Source organism: Ranitomeya imitator, chromosome 2 (assembly GCF_032444005.1).
Source record: "Ranitomeya imitator isolate aRanImi1 chromosome 2, aRanImi1.pri, whole genome shotgun sequence".
NCBI lineage: Eukaryota > Metazoa > Chordata > Amphibia > Anura > Dendrobatidae > Ranitomeya > Ranitomeya imitator.
This window is the reverse complement of record NC_091283.1, coordinates 312,379,528-312,401,875: the sequence shown is the minus strand read 5'-3', so window position 1 is coordinate 312,401,875 and position 22,348 is coordinate 312,379,528. Positions and strand designations below refer to the sequence as shown.

Here is a 22,348-nt window from a genome sequence, read left to right as displayed (position 1 = left end):
CCTAGGTTACAGTAGAGTAGGGCCCGGCCCTTTTTCTGGAATAATCTGGTTCGGGTATATCATGACCCCCGTCACGTGACCCCCGTCACATGACCGGGGGGGGGCCCACAGTGTGTGAACAGCCCGGGGCCCTGGCTACCCTTAATCCACCCCTGCCTGGTGCCCTGGTGGTCCCTGCTGGATCTGTAAGTATAAAGAATTTATAATTAGACCCACAAACCCCTCAAAGTAGCTAAAGTTAAAGATTTAAAAACCACCCTGCTCAAATGATCTGAGCAATGTTCAAGCAGACCAACAAACGTTTTGAGAAACAACCCCCCAAAAATATACCCAAGGAAGACCTGTCTGAGCTGGTTGACCTAGTTTAATAATATGTGCCAGCTGTAAAACCATTTCCCCCCACCCAAAAAAAAAAAATACCCTCTTGTAAAATTGAAATGCCTTCACACCAGATGAAAATGTATTGACCACTTATGTGATCTGAAAAGATCCCTAAAAATAACTTAAAAAAAAAATACACATTAAAAATTTGCTATAAACTTTTATATAAAAAAATAAACACTCAACCAACTGTGTATTGCCTGTGTGGACATTTGTACATACAACATCTTAAAGTTTACCTTTGTGAAATTATACTATGGACATTTTGAATAAAAAAAATGTTTATGTTTCTTTTTTTTTCTTCTTTTTTACCATCACAATTAGGAGCTACAATGCGCTTTATTTTAAATACAAGCACATAACTTGTAAATGTTTTCAACAATACAATAAAAAAAAAAAATTAAAAAACAAACACACATGCAAGACACACACAAAAGAGCACTAATGCTGCACAAGGAAAAGGTGGCTCTTTTAGTTATGCTCCTTGCACACGCTGAACTAAACACTTATTATTATTTATTGTTATAGCTCCATTTATTCCATGGCGCTTTACATGTGAGGAGGGGTATACATAATAAAAACAAGTACAATAATCTTAAACAATACAAGGCATAACTGGTACAGGAGGAGTGAGGACCCTGCCCGCGAGGGCTCACAATCTACAAGGGATGGGTGAGGATACAGTATATGAGGGTAGAGCTGGTCATGCAGCGGTTTGGTTGATCGGTGGTTACTGCAGGTTGTAGGCTTGTCGGAAGAGATGGGTCTTCAGGTTCTTTTTGAAGGTTTCGATGCTAGGTGAGAGTCTGATATGTTGTGGTAGAGGGTTCCAGAGTAGGGGTGATACGCGAGAGAAATCTTGTATACGATTGTGGGAAGAGGAAATAAGAGGGGAGTAGAGAAGGAGATCTTATGAGGATCGGAGGTTGCGTGCAGGTAAGTACCGGGAGATGAGGTCACAGATGTATGAAGGAGACAGGTTGTGGATGGCTTTGTACGTCATGGTTAGGGTTTGTAGTAGAGTCTCTGGGAAATGGGGAGCCAGTGAAGGGATTGACAGAGGGGAGAGGCCGGGGAATAGCGGGGGGACAGGTGGATTAGTTGGGCAGCAGAGCTTAGAATAGATTGGAGGGGTGCGAGAGAGTGTTAGAGGGGAGGCCACAGAGCAGGAGGTTGCAGTATTTATCACATCTAAAAATTGTATATTATAATGCGGGCTACAGTTGCAGACCTATGGCCGTCTGAGGTTTAGCGACAGGCACAAGAGGTTATGCTCTCCCTGCAGCTGGTATCAAGGCAGTAGTGGAACCATAAGTGAGTTGTGTAGTAATTTATCCTGACAAATGGCATAGGAGGCTCAGTGATAAGGTGGATGTGAGGAGAATTGCAGATACACATTATAAAATCTGTCCCCTGATACCGTGAAACCGTCCCGGAGGTGGGACTTTCCTTCGTAATGAGACACAGCACAGCCGACATTCATACCCCCTTGGCGCCGCCTCCTCAGCGTTGTTTGAATCTGTCCCGGAGCCTGCGCTGTTATGTTAAACCTTGGGCAAGTGCAGTTAGCGCTGCCTGTCTTCTGACATCATTTGATGTCAGGCTGACTGCGCCTGTGCGGCCGCGCTGCCCGAGATCACGCCCCGCAGGGTCTTCTGATTTGTTCACACTGCGGGGCTGGGATTCATGGGCATGCGCAGTGCATATCTTCGCCTCTCACTCATCTCCTTCCACCTTCTTCAGACTGTGCGGCGTCACGGCCGTGGCATGTGATTAGGGATCAGCTGACGGTGCACAGTCTGAAGAAGGCGAAGGGAGATGAGTGAGAGCCTGAGGCGAAGATATGCACTGCGCATGCCCATGAATCCCAGCCCCGCAGTGTGAATAAATCAGAAGACACTGCGGGGCGGGATCTCGGGCAGCGCGACCGCACAGGCGCAGTCAGCCTGACATCAAATGATGTCAGAAGACGGGCAGCGCTAACTGCGCATGCCCACGATTTAACATAACAGCGCAGGCTGCGGGACAGATTCAAACATCGCTGAGGAAGCGGCACCCGGCGCCAAAGGGGTATGAGTGATGGCTGTGCTGCGTCTCATTACGAAGGAAAGTCCCACCTCCGGGACGGTTTCACGGTATGAGGGGACACATTTTATAAGTGTTTAGTTCAGCATGTGCAAGGAGCATAACTAAAAGAGCCACCTTTTCCTGGTGCAGCATTAGTGCTGCACAAGGTGACTCTTTCAGTTGCAAACACCTGTGGGGGGGGGGGGGACAGGTTCCCTTTAATTTCTGTAGTAGTGTCAGTGTGGAGGTAGCAGGAGCAATTGCCGGATACACAGCTGGGGATCAGCTGACGTTACTGAAACCCAATAACACGGCAGCAAGTGTTGACTGTGCAGACAGCACTTCCGAGCACCAACTGGCGGTGTTGGAGCCCAGGGATTACAGGAGAAACAGAGTGTAGGCCGAGGCCTAATTGGAGCAGGTTTAATATCTGATGTTATGTGAATGGGGAGGGAGCAGGAGATATTGCCGCACACACAACAGGGGAGCAGCTGACGTTGCTGAACCCCACTAACACAGGAGCTAGTGTTTTTCTCTGTGTAGACAGCACTTCCGAGAACCAATTGGCGGTGTTGGAGCCCAGGGTCAATCAGGGTGTAGGCCGAGGCCTAATTGGAGCAAGTTTAATATCTGAAGTAGTGTGAGTGTGGACGGAGCAGGAGAAATTGCCGGATACACAGCAGGGGATCAGCTGACATTACTGAAACCCAATAACACTGGGTCATATGTTGACTGTGCACACGGCACTTCTGAGCAGGAACTGGAGGTGTTGGAGCCCAGGGATTACAGTTCAGGTGGTAGAAACCTGGATACTGTTGCGAACCAATTATTTTATCTGGAAGAGGAGTGGCAAATTCCTGCGAGATCCAGGCCTTGTTCATTTTCAGAAAAGTAAGCCAGTCAACGTTATCGGAGGATAGTCACATGCGACAGTCTGTTAGTACACCACCTGCGGCACTAAAGACGCGTTCCAATAATACACCAGCAGCAGGGCAAGCCAGCACCTCCAATGCATACTGGCTAAGCTCTGGCCATGTATCCAGCTTAGAGACCAAAAACTTGAAGGGGGAAGAGCCGTGTAGGAGTACACGGAGAGGGCGAGACATGTAGTCTGTCACCATCTGACGGAAACGTTGCCTCCTGCTGACTGGAGCCGTCTGTGATGGTGTAGACATTTGTGGCGTGCACACAAAAGTTTGCCACAGTTGGGCCATACTGGTCTTGCCTTGTGCTGAGGCACTGCTTCTGCTCCATCTTTGTGCTGAGCTTCCTCCACTGCCACGACGCACTGAGCTGCTTTGTAAAGCACTGGCAGCACTGCTCTCAGTTGGACTGGAGAAGATGATGGAATGCACCAGTGTGTCTTGGTACTCCCGCATTTTACGCTCCCGCTTCAACGGTGTTAAAAGGCTTTGTAAGTTGTCCCGGTAGCGCGGATCTAGGAGGGTGTACACCCAATAACCAGCCGTGTTGAGAATAAGAATTGAGTTGTTGAGAACAACCTCTTCCACAAGCTCATCCCTTAGCGCTTGCAGTGTTCTTTCAAGCACGCAGATAAGGGGGACAGTCATGCTGACTAGAGCATCATCTGCACTCGCCATCCGCGTGGAATCATCGAAGGCACGCAAAACCTGGCAGATGTCCTTCATAGTGGTCCACTCAGTGGTTGTGAAGTCTGAACGGCGCGCAGTGCGACTTCTTTGCGCCTGATGCAGCTGGTACTCCATTACTGCTGGCTGCTGCTCACACAACCGCTCCAATATATGTAACGTTGAATTCCACCTGGTGGGTAGGTCACATATGATGCGATGTTCTGGAATGCGGAATCGGCGCTGCAGAGCTGCAATGCGCGATCTTGCCATGCTGGAACGCCGCAAGTGAGCGCACTCTAGGCGGACCTTGTGCAGCAGTGCATCAAGATCTGGATAGTCCCTCAAAAAACTCTGCACGACCAAGTTGAGCACATGTGCCAGACATGGGATGTGAGTGAGGTTGCCTAAGCCCAGAGCTGCCACCAGATTTCGGCCATTGTCACACACTACCATGCCTGACTGGAGATTCGCTGGCACAAACCACACGTCGCTCTCCTGCTTGATGGCATTCCAGAGCTCCTGCGCTGTGTGGCTTCAATTCCCCAAAGAAATTAATTTCAGTACGGCCTGTTGACGTTTGGCCACGGCTGTGCTCAGATCGGTCGTAACAGGTAAGCGTTCACGAGTCAAGATGGAGGTAGACTGTGACGGCTCCTGCAGCGATGATTCAGAAGAACTGGAGTATGAGGAGGAGGCAATGTGTACAGACTGGATTCCTGCAATCTTTGGAGTTGGCATAACACTTACAGCGCCACTCGCAAGATCTGTACCCGGCTCCACAACATTGACCCAATGGGCAGTGAGGGAAAGGTATCGTCACTGTCCATGGTGACTGGTCCACGCATCGGTGGTGAGGTGGACCTTGCTACTGACGGTGTTTAGTAGCGCATATTGAATGTTTCCCTCCACATGCTTTTGCAGGACAGGGACGGCTTGCCTGCTGAAATAAAAGCGGCTGGGCACGTTGTATTGTGGGACTGCCAATGCCATCAAGTTACGGAAGGTGTCAGTCTCCACCAGCCTGAATGACAGCATTTCAAGGGACAGTAGTTTTGCAATGCCAGCATTCAGAGCCTGTGCTCGGGGGTGGTTTGCGGAGAATGGCCGCCTTTTCTCCCATGCCTGTGCTACCGATGGCTGTAGACTGGGCTGTGAGTGTGAGGATGACTGGGAACGTGGTGCTGTGGGTGGAATTACACTGGGTCTCTGGACAACAGTGCCAGAGGTTCTTCCATGGCGATCCTGTGAGGAAGCCGAACCAGCTGTGTGTGAGCTGGAGGAAGAGGCTACAACACGAGCTGAAGAGTTGGTAGGTCCCGCTGTAGGTTGGCCTAGGTCTTCAGTGTGTTTTTGTAACTCCACCACGTGCTTGGTCAGCACGTTTCCACATATTTGTGGTATTTAGGTTGCTGACACTTTTCCCTCTTTTGACTTTCTGATGACAAAGCTTGCATTTGACAAAGCAAATGTCATCTGCAACAGTGTCAAAAAAGGACCAGGCACTGCAAGTCTTGGGAGCGCCCGTTTTGGCTTTTGGAAGAGGCATGCTCCTAATGGGTGCCGAAGTGGAGGCTACAGGCAACGCAGTCTTCCCCTTCCCTCTCCCTCTTTGGGCCGTTCGGGGAATCTCTTCCTCAGAGCTGCTCTCACCACCTTCTAGTACCTCACGCCATGATGGGTCAAGGACCTCATCATCTACACAACCCTCCTCCACCAACTGCTTCTCCTGGGTAGTCTCGGCAGCACAGTACGCACCAGAAAGTGGCACCTGAGTCTCATCATCAGATGCGTACCGAGGTGTGCAGACCGGAGGCACTGGCCCACCCGCCTCTTCAGATTCAGAGAGACAAAGCTGTTGGGCATCACTGCATACTGCCTCTTCTTCCATTTCTCGAATGGTGCTTGGCTGGCCCCCTCTTTCCAAGCCAAGAGATTCAGAGAACAGAAGTAGAGGTGGCTCCTGTCCTGGGCTCTCTGACTGCCTGGGCAATTTTGCAGGTGATGAAGAGACAGATGGGTGCTCTTCAGTGCTCTGTGCCTGAGAGGATGTGCCACTAATTGAAGTCGATGCGTTAGCTGCCATCCATCAGACAATGGCTTCAATTTGTTCGTCCCGCAGCAGCGGGGTATGGCGAGCTCCTACAAAGCTGCGCATAAAGGACTGTTCCCTGCTAAAACTGGGGGATGAGTCACCGGTGCCCGCAGCAGGCACAGAATCCCCACGTCCTCTCCCTGATCCACCTCCACGACCACGTGCCTTACTCCCTGCCTTCTTCATCTTGGTAGACTGATAAAGATAGGCAGAAAAGTTCTAAGGGCTTAGTGTGCTTATTCCTGAACAGCTGCTAACAGGTATAAGAAACACTAATTTTATAAAGTGTGAACTAGACTTTAATAAGAGCTAATATGGCCTACACAACTGTAAAGTGGTGTGTTTGGTGAACTTTATTAACTTTTTATTTTTTTCGCAGAACAGACTACAGAGTGAGCTGCACTCAAACAGAGACCATGCAGACAGCCGTGACCGGCGCTTCAAGGCAAAAAACAGCTCCTCTACGTACTCCTATATAGTGTTTTTCCACAATCTAGCAAGATACGGATGGAAACCCACTAATAGGATAAATTTGAAAAAATGTGCAGCGGGCTGCACTAATTGAAAAACGGACAATGGAACAGTATGAGGCAGTGACGCACCCTGAGCTGACTACAACCAGCTGTGGCGGCAGAACAGAGTACAGAGTGAGCTGCACACACACAGAGACCTTGCAGACAGCCGTGAACAGCGCTGCAAGGCAAAAACAAGGTTCTCACACAGCGGTTGCTAAATTAGCCTGGGTAAAGCACAATGAAGCAAATCGCTATCTCAAAACTGGCCCTCAGTCAGAACACAGCGTCCTGTCCCTAACTGAATTCACAGTAGAGTGAACCCAAAATGGCGGCGGCGGCGACTTTTATAGTGCATCATGACATCATTTCGGCAGCCAATCACAGCCATGCCAGTAGTTACATGCCTAACATGCATGCATTTTTTTGTTAGGGAGTTATAAGGGTTAAAAGTTGACCAGCTATTTCTCATTTTTACAACACCCTTTTTTTCTAGGGACTACATCACATTTGAAGTCATTTTAAGGGGTATATATGATAGAAAATGCCCAAAAGTGACACCATTCTAAAAACTGCACCCCTCAAGGTGCTCAAAACCATATTCAACAAGTTTATTAACCCTTCATGTGCTTCACAGGAATATTTGGAATGTTTAAAAAAAAAAAAAAAAAAAAACTTTTTTACACAAAAAATTTACTTCAGATCCAATTTGTTTTATTTTACCAAGGGTAACAGAAGAAATTGGACCCAAAAAGTTGTACAATTTGTCCTGAGTATGCAGATACTCCAAATGTGGGGGTGAACCACTGTTTGGGCGCATGGAAGAGCTTGGAAGGGAAGGAGCGCCGACTTTTCAATGCAAAATTGGCTGGAATTAAGATAGGAAGCCATGTCGCGTTTGGAGAGCCCCTGATGTGCCTAAACATTGAAACCCCCCACAAGTGACCCCATTTTGGAAAGTAGACTCCCTAAGGAACTAATCTAGATGTGTGGTGAGCACTTTGAACCACCAAGTGCTTCACAGAAGTTTATAATGTAGAGCTGTAAAAATAAAAAATCATATTTTTTTTCACAAAAATTATCTTTTCGCCCCCAATTTTTTATTTTCCCAAGGGTAACAGAAGAAATTGGACCCCAAGTGTTGTCCAATTTGTCCTGAGTACGCCAATACCCCATATGGGGGGGGGGGGGGAACCACCGTTTGGGTGCATGGCAGAGCTCGGAAGGGAAGGAGCGACGTTTGGAATGCAGACTTAGATGGAATGGTCTGCGGGCGTCACGTTGCGTTTGCAGAGCCACTGATGTACCTAAACAGTAGAAACCCCCATAAGTGACCCCATATTGGAAACTAGACCCCCCCAAGGAACTTATCTAGATATGTTGTGAGAACTTTAAACCCCCAAGTGTTTCACTACAGTTTATAACGCAGAGCTGTGAAAATAAAAAAAAATTGTACAAAAATGTTTTAGCCCCCAGTTTTGCTTTTTCCCAAGGGTAACAGGAGAAATTGGACAGCAAAAGTAGTTGTCCAATTTGTCCTGAGTACGCTGATACCCCATATGTGGGGGTAAACCACTGTTTGGGCACACAGCCGAGCTCAGAAGGGAAGGAGCACTGTTTTACTTTTTCAACGCAGAATTGGCTGGAAATGAGATCGGACGCCATGTTGCGTTTGGAGAGCCAATGATGTGCCTAAACAGTGGAAACCCCCCAATTATAACTTCAACCCTAACCCCAACACACTCCTAACCCTGACACACCCCTAACCCTAATCCCAAAACTAATCCCTACAGTAAACTTAATCCAAACCCTAACCCCATCTCTAGCCCCCACCCTAACTTTAGCCCTAACCCTAGTAGGAAAACAGAAATAAATACATTTATTTTATTATTTTTCCCTAACTAAGGGGGTGATGAAGGGGTTTGATTTACTATTTATAGTGGGCTTTTGTTTGGCAGCTTTCACATACTAAAAGACGCTTTTTATTGCAAAAAATAGTTTTTGCGTCTCCACATTTTGAGAGCTATAATTTTTCCGTATTTTGGCCCACAGAGTCATGTGAGGACTTGCTTTTTGCGGGATGAGTTGACATTTTTATTGGTAACATTTTCAGGCACATAACATTTTTAGATCTCTTTTTATTACGATCTTTGGGAGGCAGAATGAACAAAAACTAGAAATTTATGAAATTATTTTGGGGGGGGCGTTTATACCGTTCCGCGTGTGGTAAAATTGATAAAGCAGTTTTATTCTTCGGGTCAGTACGATTACAGCGATACCTCATTTTTATCTTTTTTTTATTTTTTGGCGCTTTTATACAATAAAAACTATTTTATATAAAAAATAATTATTTTTGCATCGCTTAAGGCTACTTTCACACTTGCGTCGGTACGGGTCCGTCGCTATGCGTCGGGCCGACGTACTGACGCACGTTGTGAAATTTCTGCACGATGTGGGCAGCGGATACAGTTTTTTGACGCATTCGCTGCCCATTCTGAAGTCCGAGGAGGAGGGGCGGAGTTTCAGTCGCCCATGCGCGGTTGAAAATGGCGTACGTGACGGACAAAAAAATGTTCCCTTGAACGTTTTTTTGCGACGACGGTCCGCCAAAACACGACGGATCCGTCGCACGATGGATGGGACGTGTGGCCATCCGTCGCTAATACAAGTCTATGGGCAAAAAATGCATCCTGCGAGCACATTTGCAGGATCCGTTTTTTGCCAAAATGACGGATTGCGATGGATGCCAAACGACGGAAGTCTGAAAGAGGCCTTATTCTGAGGACTATAACTTTCTTATTTTTTTTGCTAATGACGCTGTACGGCGGCTCGTTTTTTGCGAGACAAGATGATGTTTTCAGCGGTACCATGGTTATTTATATGTGTCTTTCTGATCGTGTATTATTCCACTTTTTGTTCGGCGGTATGACGATAAAGCATTGTTTTTTGCCTCGTATTTTTTACCATGTGCACTGAAGGAGTTAACTAGTGGGACAGTTTTATAAGTTGGATAGTTAAGGATTCGGCTATACTAATTATGTGTACTTTTATTGTTTAGTTTTTTTAATTTAAATAAAGAAAATGTATTTTTTTTTCTTTATTTAGGATTTTTAAAAAAATATTTTTACACATGTCAATTTTTTTTTCTTTTTACTTTTTTAGGCTAAGTTCACATTTGCGTTGTGCGGTGCTGCGTCGGTGACGCAACGCACAATGCATGCAAAAACGCATGCAAAACGCAACTTTTTGTGACGCATGCGTTCATTTTTGCATGATTTTTGGGGCAGAAAAAAAATGCATCATGTAGCGTCCTCTGCGCCCTGACAGTTGCGCCAAAATGACGCATGCGTCACAAAACGCAAGACAACGCATGTCCATGCGCCCCCCATGTTAAATACAGGGCCGCATGACGCATGCGTCGCAGCTGCTGCGCCCGACGCAGCCCCGCACAACGCTAATGTGAATGTAGCCTTACATTGTCCTGGGGGGAGGGGGGGGGACATCATTGTATAGTTAGATCGCTGATCTGACACTTTGCAGAGCACTGCGTCAGATCAGCGATCTAACAGGCAGTGTAGGAGGCTTTCTGGTGCCTGCTCTCAACAGGAACTGACAAGCCACCTCCCTGGAGGACCTGGAATGACCCCGACGCCATTTTGGATCCAGGGCCTACAGAGAGGAGACCCTCGGAACAACGCAATCACATCGCGTTGTTCTGAGGGTCTCAGGGAAGCACGCAGGGAGCCCTCTCCCTGTGCAATGCTTCCCTATGCCACCGGACTGCTGCAATCTTGTTTGTTCCAGGGGTTAAAGTGCCGGGAGCGGTCCGTGACGGCTCCTGGCACATAGTGCCGAGTGTCAGCTGTGATAATCAGCTGAAACCCGGCAGCGATCCCCCCGTGAGTGCCGCTGATCGCGTATGACGTACTATCCCGTTCATGGGATTTAAGTCCCAGGTCACATTGATGGGATAGTACGTCCGATGGCAGAAAGGGGTTAAATTAAGATCTTAGGCATTTGGAAGAGACAATGGAGAGCTTTTTTCTTTTTTTGGGAGTTACAGACTCACATAAGTGAGGCAGGCAAATCCCACCACAATCAAACTATCACACAGAATGAACAGGCAAAAAAAGACAAAGAATAAAAAAATGCTACAATCCCAACAACAAGTTATGTATGAGGGGAGAACTCCAGCAGCAAACCGGAGTTGCACTCATGTATGGTGGACCTTTAGAGCTACTATGAGTCCTGTCCAGAAGATTAGAGAAAATAATATTGCTCCTATTTCGGGAGAGATTGTGCAGTGATCAGAATTCCTTAGGATCGAAAACATAATGTAATTTATAGCATGGAGTGAAGCCATGACACCAGGACTGGAGCCAACACATCTCCTGCAGACGTGAATAAATGTATATTACAGCCATCAGCCACCCACAACTTAGGCTAGTTTCACACTAGTGTTCGGCAGGGCTGTGGACTCCCTCCGTGAAGTCCCGCCCGCTGCCACGCCTCTTCATTCAGCTCCTCCTATGGATGAACGCATCCTGCGTACCCTGTCTTTAACATTGGGTACGCAGGTCATGCAGATGTATGCGGATGCCTCCGCATGCGTCGTTTTCAGGCTGCGCCGACTTGTGCAGTATGCAACATGTTGTATTTTGTTGCAGTCGGCGCAGCGTGAAGATGACGCATGAGGAGGATATATCTAGCTTAAACTAGCCTAGAGATATATCCTAGCACAGGTGTAATGGTTTTTATGTAGTTTATCACAATCATCCTTGAAATTAGTTAGTTTTAATACAAATTCAAAAGTCAGGATAAAGGGAAACTCTGTTGTTATTGTACAGAAATTCACACTTGGCCTCACTGCACATTTAATGTCGATCATAAAAGTGAAGTTTGTCCAGAAATACTGGACTTGGTCTTGTAGGGACCATATGAGCACATTCAGCAGCACAGAAGGGAGAGAAGGGAGATTCATCCAATAAGATATCAGGGTTCTAGGAAACCAACAGCATCATTACCCTCCGCTTTCTCTTACAGGACCATCATAATATTTTTCTTTAAGTGATTTTCTTTTCTAACTTATCAGCACATTCTATGTACGCTGTCATTTAGCTTTGTAGTTTACAGATCTGGGCAGGTAACGGTCACCGTCTTCTAATCCCAGGGGGTAGGTGAATCCTCCAGGTTGTAAGTGCTATATAAAAGAGCTTTCAATGCCCAAAGTCATTTGAACAGTTTTGATTGGAAGAAAATGTTTTGGTCTAGAGGAAAAATGGTGATCATGGTAATACAGCCGGACTACAAGACCGATAAAGCAGCCACAGCCGGTGACTAAGAAAAATCTGACTTCTCTGCATTTAGTGGTTACTACTCACCTGGGTAGTCAGATGTAGGAGTCTCCTCTTTACACCGCTCATCACCCCTCACATATGTCTCTGTAGTATTAATATGGGTCAGATCTTCACCCTGAAACAAATATTGTAAAAGTCACAGACAGATGGAGAAGTCACATCTATGATGAGCACTAATCTTGCCATCTCCACCGTTCTCATTACACAAGTATAAAATATATAATACTGGTGAAAAAAAACAAAGACTGAGCACAAGACCTTCACAGCCGTCTACACATCATAGGGGAGATCTCATGACACCTTCTCTCCATCTACCTGATGATCCTGAGGAACATTGGGATCTTCTTGTTTACAGTCCTGTGGCAGAAGAGGACAGGGACATCTCTCTGGTGTTGTCCTCTTTTTGGATAGATCTGGAGGAAACACATACAGGGACTGAATTCATTCTTCACATACAGATAATTATAGGCCGTGTGTATTTAGTCCTGTCTATTACCTGGTGATGTGAGGGGCTGGGGAACCTCCATCATGACGTCCTTGTACAGATCTTTGTGTCCTTCTAAATACTCCCACTCCTTCATGGAGAAATAGATGGCGACATCCTGACACCTTATAGGAACCTGGCACATACAATGATACCGTCATCCCCCCGATCCCTTCATAGTGTTACTGTATAATGTCCCAGCATTCCCAGCAGTGTCACCTCTCCAGTCAGCAGCTCCATCATCTTGTAGGCAAGTTCTAGGATCTTCTGGTCATTGAAGTCCTCATGTATCAGGGGGTGAGGTGGAGGCCCCGTGATTGGGCTCAGGGGTTTTGCCCATCCCTCAGACACAGGGTCCTGACAGCGCTCACTAGAGGTCTTCTTCACTACTGTGTAATCCTGGTTATGGAGAGACACATTAATAAATCTCACTACAGACATTTCCAGAGTCCTCACCTCTCCAGTTCTGTCCATCTGTTATTCCCATAGATAAGAATGATGTAATGTGACGTCATCAGAGTCTCTCACCTCTCCAGTAAGGTGGAAGAGGATCTCTAGGGTGAGGTGTAATATCCTCTTCCCCATCTTGTATCTGTCCATATCAGTCTTTGATGGGTAAATCAGGAAAATTCTCTTATATAGAAGATCTTCACTGAGAGGATCCGATATTGTAGAGACCTGAATGAGAAGAAGATGAGCCGATGTAACATCATAAAAATCCTGTGTAATAATACAATTACTGGAGATAATAAGGAGAACATATGAGGAGATTTGTTATTTTACAGTATTTAGTTTTCTTCTTTACATCTACTAATAAAACCTATATATTTAGGCCACAGACAACAAGCAGTTTCTTCCTCGGAGTCGGCAGCTGAATACGTTCCTCATAGACTCATCTTCCATAACACTAATTCTCTACTCATTTACCGACACTGGAATCGGCATTAGCAATACTGCAGGAGATATTCATTACACGTGACAGGAGAAATAACTACTTCATGGTGAGGACGACATCTTCATCTTCTACTATGGCTCTAGAAACATATTTGTCCAGAGTCCATCACTGACTCCATCCCCACCGGCCGTCTATATGAAGGTTTCCCGTCTTCCCCGCAATGTAATCTTCTATCACGTCAGATCTCAGGTCTGATTCACACACAGAAGTTTGAGGCTTTTATAAAAGATTTTTTGTTTCCACAAACACCTCAACAGAAATGATCTGATCCCAAATAGAGATGGACGAACCCGAACAGTAAAGTTCAGCGTCCGTACCGAACACATACTGTTCGGGCACAGACACCGTAAATGGACTTCACCAGGAAGTCCTCGTTACTGTTCGGGTTCGGCTGCCCAAACACCGGGTGTTTGCTGCGCTGTCATGCGCATGACAGCGAGGCAAACATCGCTTCTTATCGGCAGGGAAATCCTCCCCGCTGGTCAGAGAGCCGCGGTTCCCACGCTGTTAAAAGACCACAGAACATAGATGTACACCGCAGAGACAGCACAGGAGCGGCTGCAACAAAAACCCTGGCAGTTTAACCATTTTCTGCAAACAAGGCATCTAAGGTGTGACAGCTGAATGCCTCTCAGGCCCCTAAGTACTCGATAGTATGGGGCGGCCCAGTTACTACGATACTTACATGCCTAATAATGGGGTCTGTGATAAAGAAACTTGGCACTCAACTTTTGAAGATATGAGGTAATTTTAATGCAGTCACAACTGTAGTACAGTATCCAGACATTTCAGTCAAACAGTGACCTTCATCAGTGTACTAACAACAGAAACAAAGAATGCAAACAAAATAAATAATGAAATAAAAACAGCAATAAAGAGCATAAGAAAAAATGTGTGATCTTGTAAATCACATGGAGAGTGGTAATCCCTCAAACATCTCAATAATAGAGTGATAAACATAGAATAATCCTCCATATTTATATATGGAGAGCACACATTATTCTGAAGAGGAAGTAGTACAGTAAAGAACCTACCCGACTGCTGTTTGGTGCGGTGTATTAATTAAGGGGAATGAGACACTGTCTCTACATCCTGTTAAACAAGTAAGGTGGTGTAAGTGGCAGATTGATTTTATTAGGAGTGATTATTCTGAGACACCCACCTATGATGTTATTACTGGCGTCACAGAATTAGGTGACCGTTTGAATTTTCTGAAAAAATTATGTGGTCTATGATATAATAGAGAGAATTAATGATATGATCTCATTACATGTTAGATAAGGAATATGACCATACCTGTACGGCAGAGAGGCACTGTATGCAGTGAGGTACCCGCCGTATTTCCTATGGTACCGTATATACTCGAGTATAAGCCGAGATTTTCAGCCCATTTTTTGGGGCTGAAAGTCCCCCTCTCGGCTTATACTCGAGTCATACCCGGGGTCGGCAGGTGAGAGGGAGCTGTCTAATTATACTTACCTACTCCTGGCGCGGTCCCTGCGCGTCCCTGCTTCTTCCAGCGCTGCATATTCTTCCTGTACTAAGCGGTCACATGGTACCGCTCATTACAGTAATGAATATGCGTCTCCACCTCCCATAGGGGTGGAGCCATATATTCATTACTGTAATGAGCGGTAACGGTGACCGCTCAGTACAGGAAGAATATGCGGCGCCGGGAGAAGCAGAGACTGCACCGCGCCAGGAGCAGGTAAGTATACGGGGAGGGGGAGCGCTGCGCAATATTTACCTCTCCTCGTTCCGGTGCGGCTCCGTCATCAGCGTCCTCTGGCAGTGACGCTCAGGTCAGAGGGCGCGATGACGTTGTCAGTGCGCGCCCTCTGCTGAACGTCAGTGCTGAGGATGAAGCCGCCCCCGAACGAGGAGCAGGTGAAAGTGCCGGGGTCCTGAGCGACAGAGAGGTGAGTATATGATTTTTTTTTTTATCGCAGCCACAGCATATGGGGCAAGTGACTGTATGGATCATCTTATGGGGCCATAACGATTGTGCAGCACCATAAGGGGGCAAGTGACTGTATAGACCATCTTATGGGGCCATAACGATTGTGCAGCACTATAATGGGCAGTGACTGTATGGAGCATCTTATATTTTAATATGGAGCATTTAATGGGGCCCATCAAACTTTATGGAGCATTATATGGGGCTCCTGATTCAATATGGATATTCAAAAACACTTAACCTACTGATTTCTCAATTAATTTTACTTTTATTGGTATCTATTTTTAATTTTGACATTTACCGGTAGCTGCTGCATTTTCCATCCTAGGCTTATACTCGAGTCATTAAGTTTTCCCAGTTTTTTGAGGCAAAATTAGGGGGGTCGGCTTATACTCGGGTCGGCTTATACTCGAGTATATACGGTAAATTGTATCTGTAATGCGCAGATAGAGTGAGTTACCGATGTGGCTAAGACAGAGGTATGAGTTGAGGTTGATTGTATGATCTTAAAAAAAGTGTGTCCGTACCTTTAAGTCAGAGAGGCGCTGTGTGCCATGGAGCATCCGCTGTGCTCCCTGTTACAAGATGTATCTGTGATATAAAGATAAGGTAAGTACCTGACGTATCCGCATTAATCATGTAGTGCTGGTGTCAAGAGGTTCAAAACATCCCGGTTTTAGTAGAGTGGAGCCTGGTGCGTGGTCTAACGACGTATACGCCGCTTGTGTGGACACATGTATGTCAGGAAGTGACCGTTATATCGGAGAGCGGCGGAGATAACTTCCATGTGGTGCCTATCACGTAGATAGGCTAAAACGGAAGTGAGGTAATCCGGAAGCGTCAGTGCGTTCCAATGGGAGGAAGTGCTCAGCGCGTTGCACGGGTATGGATTCGGCCACATATGCACCCCACAGCCCAATTTGGATGCGTGCCTCTTGTCAGAAGGTGAGACCGGAGTTGTTTTCCTTAGAGAAGAGTGAAAAACCAGGTTAAGGCATGTTCTATTCGGTGGAGGTGTGTCAGTCGAGCAGGAGAGGTGGGAAAATATGGAGGTGGGGAAATCCAGAGGGAAAAGGCCATGGAACAGGACATTTCATCAATAAAAGCGACTGGAGGACATACAGAATTAGTAAATGTAATGAGCCAGATTCATCAAAGGTAAGCGGTAACTCAGAATACAATCAATGCATCCATACAGCATGATGCAGGAATAAAAGAGTATATCTAATGAAAGGGTTTGTATCTCTTGGATCCAGAATTCCTCCTTTTGTTTCAGGATGCGTACGTGATCACCCCTGCTGGGGGAGGGGGGGTACATGCTTGATGACCTGAAAAGCCGGATTACTCACCGGTAATACTCTTTTAGTGAGTCCACGACAGCACCCTACAGGAGAGAGGGATCCGCCCCACAGGACACCTACAGAAAGATAAAGGGGGGCGGTCCACCTTTCCTCCTCAGTTTTGATTTCCGAGTACCCGGAGGACCGCCAGTATTAGGCAAAATATCATTATTTAAGTTTAAACTTATTTGCACTATATTTAGTAAGAGGAACTTTTTACTTTATTAGTATATACTATATTAACCTAGGGAGGGATGTAATAGGGTGCTGTCGTGGACTCACTAAAAGAGTATTACCGGTGAGTAATCCGGCTTTTTACCCCTCGCCACGACAGCACCCTACAGGAGATCTTTCAGAGACCATCACCTAGGGGGGGACCACCGTGCTGAGGACAGTCCTGCCAAAGTCTAGGTCAGAAGTAGATGATAGGTCAAGCCTATAGTGGTTATAGAAAGTAGAAGCATCTGACCAAGTTGCCGCCTTACATATGGTTTCTATTGGGACGTCTCCTCTTTCAGCCCAGGAGGATGCCATAGCTCTGGTAGAGTGTGCCGTTATGCCTTCCGGAGGGTTTTCTTTCCTCGCGGAGTAAGCCAGTGTGATAGACTCCCTGATCCACCGGGATAAGGTGCTTTTCGTGACTGCATGACCCTTCTTGTGACCCTGAAAGGATATAAACAGAGCCCTACACTGTCGCCAGCTCCTAGTCCTTTCAATGTATTTTAAAACTACTCTTTTAACGTCTAGAGTGTGATATTTACATTCCTCAGGAGTGGAAGGGTTACTGAAAAAGGTGGGCAGGACTATTTCTTGTGACCTATGAAATTTCTTCGCTACCTTGGGGAGGTAGGAAGGGTCTGATTTAAGAATCAACTTATCCTGAAAAGTTAGCAGGAAAGGTGGATCTATAGAAAGAGCTTGGATGTCACCGATTCTCCTAGCTGAAGTCAGTGCTACCAAGAGGACCGTTTTTAGTGATAGGTATTTAATGGATATTGAATCTATTGGTTCAAATGGAGAGTCTGTTAGGGCTTGTAAAACTAAATTTAGATCCCAGGGTGGAATTCTAGGTATATTAACAGGATTTATCCTTTCACAAGCCGTGATAAATCGGGATACCCATCTATTTTCTGCAATATTGTGGCCATAGAGGGCTCCTAGTGCTGATACGTGAACTTTTTACGTATTTACAGCTAAACCTAGTTCCCTCCCTTTTTGAAGGAATTCCAGTATAGATTGTATTGGAATTTCTGATGTGTTGGGAGATTTATGGAACTGTAGGAATTTTTTCCAAATTTTTGTATAAATTTTTGTGGTAGAACGTTTTCTACTTTGGAGGAGTGTGTCAATTAGTCCCTCGGAAAATCCCCTTAGTTTTAGCATCTGCCTCTCAAATTCCAGGCCGTCAGATGGAGATTGTCCACCTGGGGGTGGAGAAACGGACCCTGGAAGAGAAGGTTGGGTGTCGAGGGGAGGACCCAAGGGTCCGAAACCGACATGGCTTGTAGGCATGAGAACCATGGCCTTTTGGGCCAGAATGGTGCTATTAGTATAACTCTCGCTCCATCCTCCCTGATCTTCCGAATAACCTGTGGTAACAATATTATCGGAGGGAAGGCGTATGCTAGACTGTATTGCCAAGGGGTTTGGAGAGCGTCTAGAATGTCCGGATGATCTGCTAACGATAGGGAGGCAAATTTCCGGACTTGCCTGTTTTTTCTCGTGGCGAAGAGGTCTATTTGTGGACAACCCCATAGGGATACGATCCGTTGGAAGATATGATGGTTTAAGCACCACTCTCCCTGCCTTAGGGTATGTCGACTTAAGAAGTCTGCCTGCTGGTTGTTTTTCCCCTTTATGTGAACTGCAGTGAGGGATAATAGATGTTTTTCTGCCAAATCCAGAATTTTCCCAGCGGAAGACATCAGAGTCTCTGATTGAGTACCTCCTTGTCTGTTTATATAAGCCACTGTGGTGGTGTTGTCGGAAAGGATTCGGACGTCTTTTCCCCGGAGCTGTGGGAGAAAATGACATAAGGCGTATCTTACTGCATTTAGTTCTTTCAGATTAGATGAGTTGTGGCATTCTTCCGTGTCCCATAACCCTTGGCAAAAATCATTTCCCATATGAGCGCCCCATCCATGAGGACTGGCGTCAGTGGTTATAATATGAGATGGTGTTATTACCCATGGAACACCATTCATCAAATGGTTAGAATCCAGCCACCACGTTAAAGAAGATAAAACTTCCTGGGACAACGTTATCTTTGCATTTAAGCTAAGTAGCCGTCTTTCCTCTTGGAGGATTTGGTGCTGCAGTTTCCCGGTATGGTATTGTGCCCATTGGACTGCAGGGATACAGGAAATAAGAGATCCCAGTAATGACATGGCTTTTCTTAGGGTCATGTGAGGATTATTTATTGCTGTTATGACTTTATGTCTGATGAGTGAAATTTTTACCTGAGGGAGCAGACATTTTTGAATTATGGAGTTTAGATGGAACCCCAGAAACGCTTGGAGTGACAGTGGAGCCAGTCTGGATTTGTCGATATTGATTATCCAACCTAGATCCTGTAGAGATGAATATGCATGAGCTAAACGGTCAACACACTGAGAAACTGAATTTCCGATGACTAAAAAGTCATCTAAGTAGGGCACAATTAATGTCTCTTTTTGGCGAAGATAAGCCATCACCTCTAGAATCACTTTGGTGCAAATCCTTGGCGCTGTAGAAAGGCCGAAGGGCATGGCTGCATACTGGAAATGACAAATCTTGCCTTTGATTGCCACTGCTACCCTGAAGAACTTCTGGTATCTGTCATGAATAGGGAGATGGTAATAAGCATCTTTTAGATCAATGCCCCCCATCATACAGTTTGGAAAGAGTAGCTTTATAGTGGATTTTTAGACTCCATTTTAAACGTATTATTTTTAATAAATGAATTAAGCTTTTTGAGGTTAATGATTGTTCTGAATGAACCATCGGGTTTGGAAATTAAGAATAGAGGAGAATAGAATCCTCTAGTTTCCTGTCCTTTCGGAACTTGGACTAAAACCCGTTTTGATAATAGAGTTTGAATTTCACTCTCAAGGGCCTCTTGTTGTATAGGCGAGCTGAGTGATGTTATAATGTATGATTCGTGGGGAAAGCGAGAGAATTGTAATTTTATTCCATCTCCGATTATATTTAAAATCCACGAACTAGTTGTAATTTTTTCCCACTGGGTGGTGAAAAATTTTAATCTGCCCCCTACTGGAATGGTTATATCCTCAGTATTTGCTTTCTTTTGGGGGGTTGGGTCTTCTGAACATGGTACCTCTTTGTTTATCTTCTTTAGGGAACCATGTTGCCGACCTGTCCGTCTGCCTTCTCTTGCCGAATGGCCTTCTCTTAAAGGCTCTCCTATAAAAGGGAATAGAGGTATCAGGAAAAGCTTTTTTCTTGTCTTTTGCCTTCTGGAGTATGTCGTCTAAGGTTTTGCCAAAGAGGAACTCACCCTCACATGGGATTGCGCATATCTTAGATTTTGATTGTGCGTCCCCTCTCCAGCTCTTCATCCATAACGCCCATCTTGCATTGTTTACAAGACCTGAGGATCTAGCCCCTAGGCGGAGAGAATATGCGGACGCATCCGCCATAAGGGCTGCTGCACCTTGTATTAAGGGAATAGCAGCTCGTAATTTTTCCCGTGAAATTTTATTCTCAATAATTTGGTCTAGCTGGTCAATCCAGATGAGCATTGACCTGGCGGTACAAGTGCTCGCTATTGCTGGCTTAAATATGCCTGTAGTTGCCTCCCAGGATCTTTTAAGGGACGACTCGGCTTTGCGATCTAGAGGGTCTGAGAGTAATCCCGCGTCTTCAACAGGCAATGTGGATGGCTTAGAGGTAGAGGCAACAGCTGCGTCAACCTTAGGGATTTTGGTCCACGTAAGTAACTCATGATCACTAAACGGGTATTTCCGTTTTGACGCAGAGGGCAAAAAACTTCTCTGATCTTGTTTCTCCCACTCTCTTTTTATTAATGCTTTCACTGCTGGAATGACTGGAAAGCATTTCCTTTTTCTCTCCGCCAAACCTGCAAACATTATATCCTGCGTGGTTTGTGCGCCCTTTGTCTCCTCACACCCCATAGTGTCTCTTATTGATTTCACTAGATTATCCACACTATCTAAGGGGAAACATGAACGTCCCTCAATTTCTGAAGATGATGATGATGAAGAGGCTATAGAGAAAGCTGAGAGTACGGCTTGTTCACTATCAGAGTTTGATGAAGGCGTTGGCCTTTTGGATTTACTTTTTTGTGGTTTATCCTGTGACATAGCCTTTAACTCCTCTCTTATAATGGCGCGTAAGTCCGTAATAGACCTCGCTGCTCCTTGTGTGCTTTCTGCTATACAATCTTTGCAGAGTCTTTTGGGGTATGAGTCTGGTAGGGGCTAGCTGCATAAGGCGCATTCCTTATGTTTAGTTTTTTGTCGTTTTTTGGCCGGATCAGACGGCCGAGATCCTTTGGTTTTATCCACCGTGTCGCTCTTTCGACCGTCATCTGATGATCCTCTGCTGGAACGGTCCTTGGTGGGAACTGGGTCTCCTGCTGCAGGATCCATGGCACCTGGAGATGACATCTTGCATCGCAGGTAACAGTGGTTAGCTGGTTTAAATAGAGCGCCTTTTTTTTTTTTGCGGTACTGCGCATGCGCGAACTCGCGCTTCCCCCACCGCTGATCTCGGCCTGCTTACCCCGGAAGTTTAACATCTACTTCCGGGGTGAACTCACTTATGGCGGTCAGCGCACGCGCGGTGTGGCCTTCCAGCCCCGGACCGCCATGCCGGAAGCTCCTCTCACTCACCCCTTCTGCCAGGAGAGGATTTCCAACGCTGAAGCCGCCGCATAATGCAGATGCCGGGCGGCTTTCTCCGGACCCGGCCATCTGTATGCCTCCCAGACGAGGAGGGAGCCGTCTAGCGGAACTCCCCCGACGCTGCTTCCAGGCTGCAGCCCCTGCCGTTCCGAAGAGACTGCACAGGCGGCGTGCATGCCCAGGTGCATCTGTAGCTTCCAGAGTCCTGTCGTTCCCGCAGGAACAGGAAACCAAAACCGAGGAGGAAAGGCGGACCGCCCCCCTTTATCTTTCTGTAGGTTTCCTGTTCCTGTGGGGCGGATCCCTCTCTCCTGTAGGGGGCTGTCGTGGCGAGGGGTAAAATCTTAATTTTGAGACATTGTGCCCTTCTAGCTTTGACAGATTGTGAAGTTTCTCCTATATATAGCAGGCATGGATATTTAATCAAATAAATCAATAAATCACAAAAGATGTGTCACGGGTAGAGGAATCTTTAATGGGGTATCTCTTGCCAGAGTGTGGATGGTGAATGACATTACCCTTAAAGTTGGCCAGTCAGCAGTTTTGGCCGATATAAGATGCAGCCACCGCCTTTCAGGGCTTATCTACAGCATTCTGTAATAGCTATAAAGCAGACACCATGTCACATTTGGAGAGCACCTGTGTGACTAAACATTGGAGCTCCCCTACAACTGACCCCATTTTGCAAACTAGACCCCCAAGGAACTTATCTAGATATGTGGTGAGCACTGTTTACCCCCAAGTGC

At 46.1% G+C, this 22,348-nt stretch overlaps 1 protein-coding gene across 2 annotated transcripts in view; it reads right to left on the bottom strand.

Annotated features, from left to right (window-relative positions):
* LOC138663400 (uncharacterized) overlaps positions 1 to 22,348 on the bottom strand; it is a 37,832-nt gene that overhangs the window by 5,102 nt on the left and 10,382 nt on the right. For both annotated transcript variants that reach the window (XM_069749582.1, XM_069749581.1), the window contains 5 exons: positions 13,014 to 13,163; positions 12,705 to 12,884; positions 12,498 to 12,621; positions 12,317 to 12,414; positions 12,026 to 12,116 (listed from right to left, as the gene is read on the bottom strand). In XM_069749582.1, coding sequence (XP_069605683.1) covers positions 12,026 to 12,116; positions 12,317 to 12,414; positions 12,498 to 12,621; positions 12,705 to 12,884; positions 13,014 to 13,085 — 565 coding nt within the window. In that variant the 5' untranslated portion in view covers positions 13,086 to 13,163. The remainder of the gene's footprint in view (positions 1 to 12,025; positions 12,117 to 12,316; positions 12,415 to 12,497; positions 12,622 to 12,704; positions 12,885 to 13,013; positions 13,164 to 22,348) is intronic.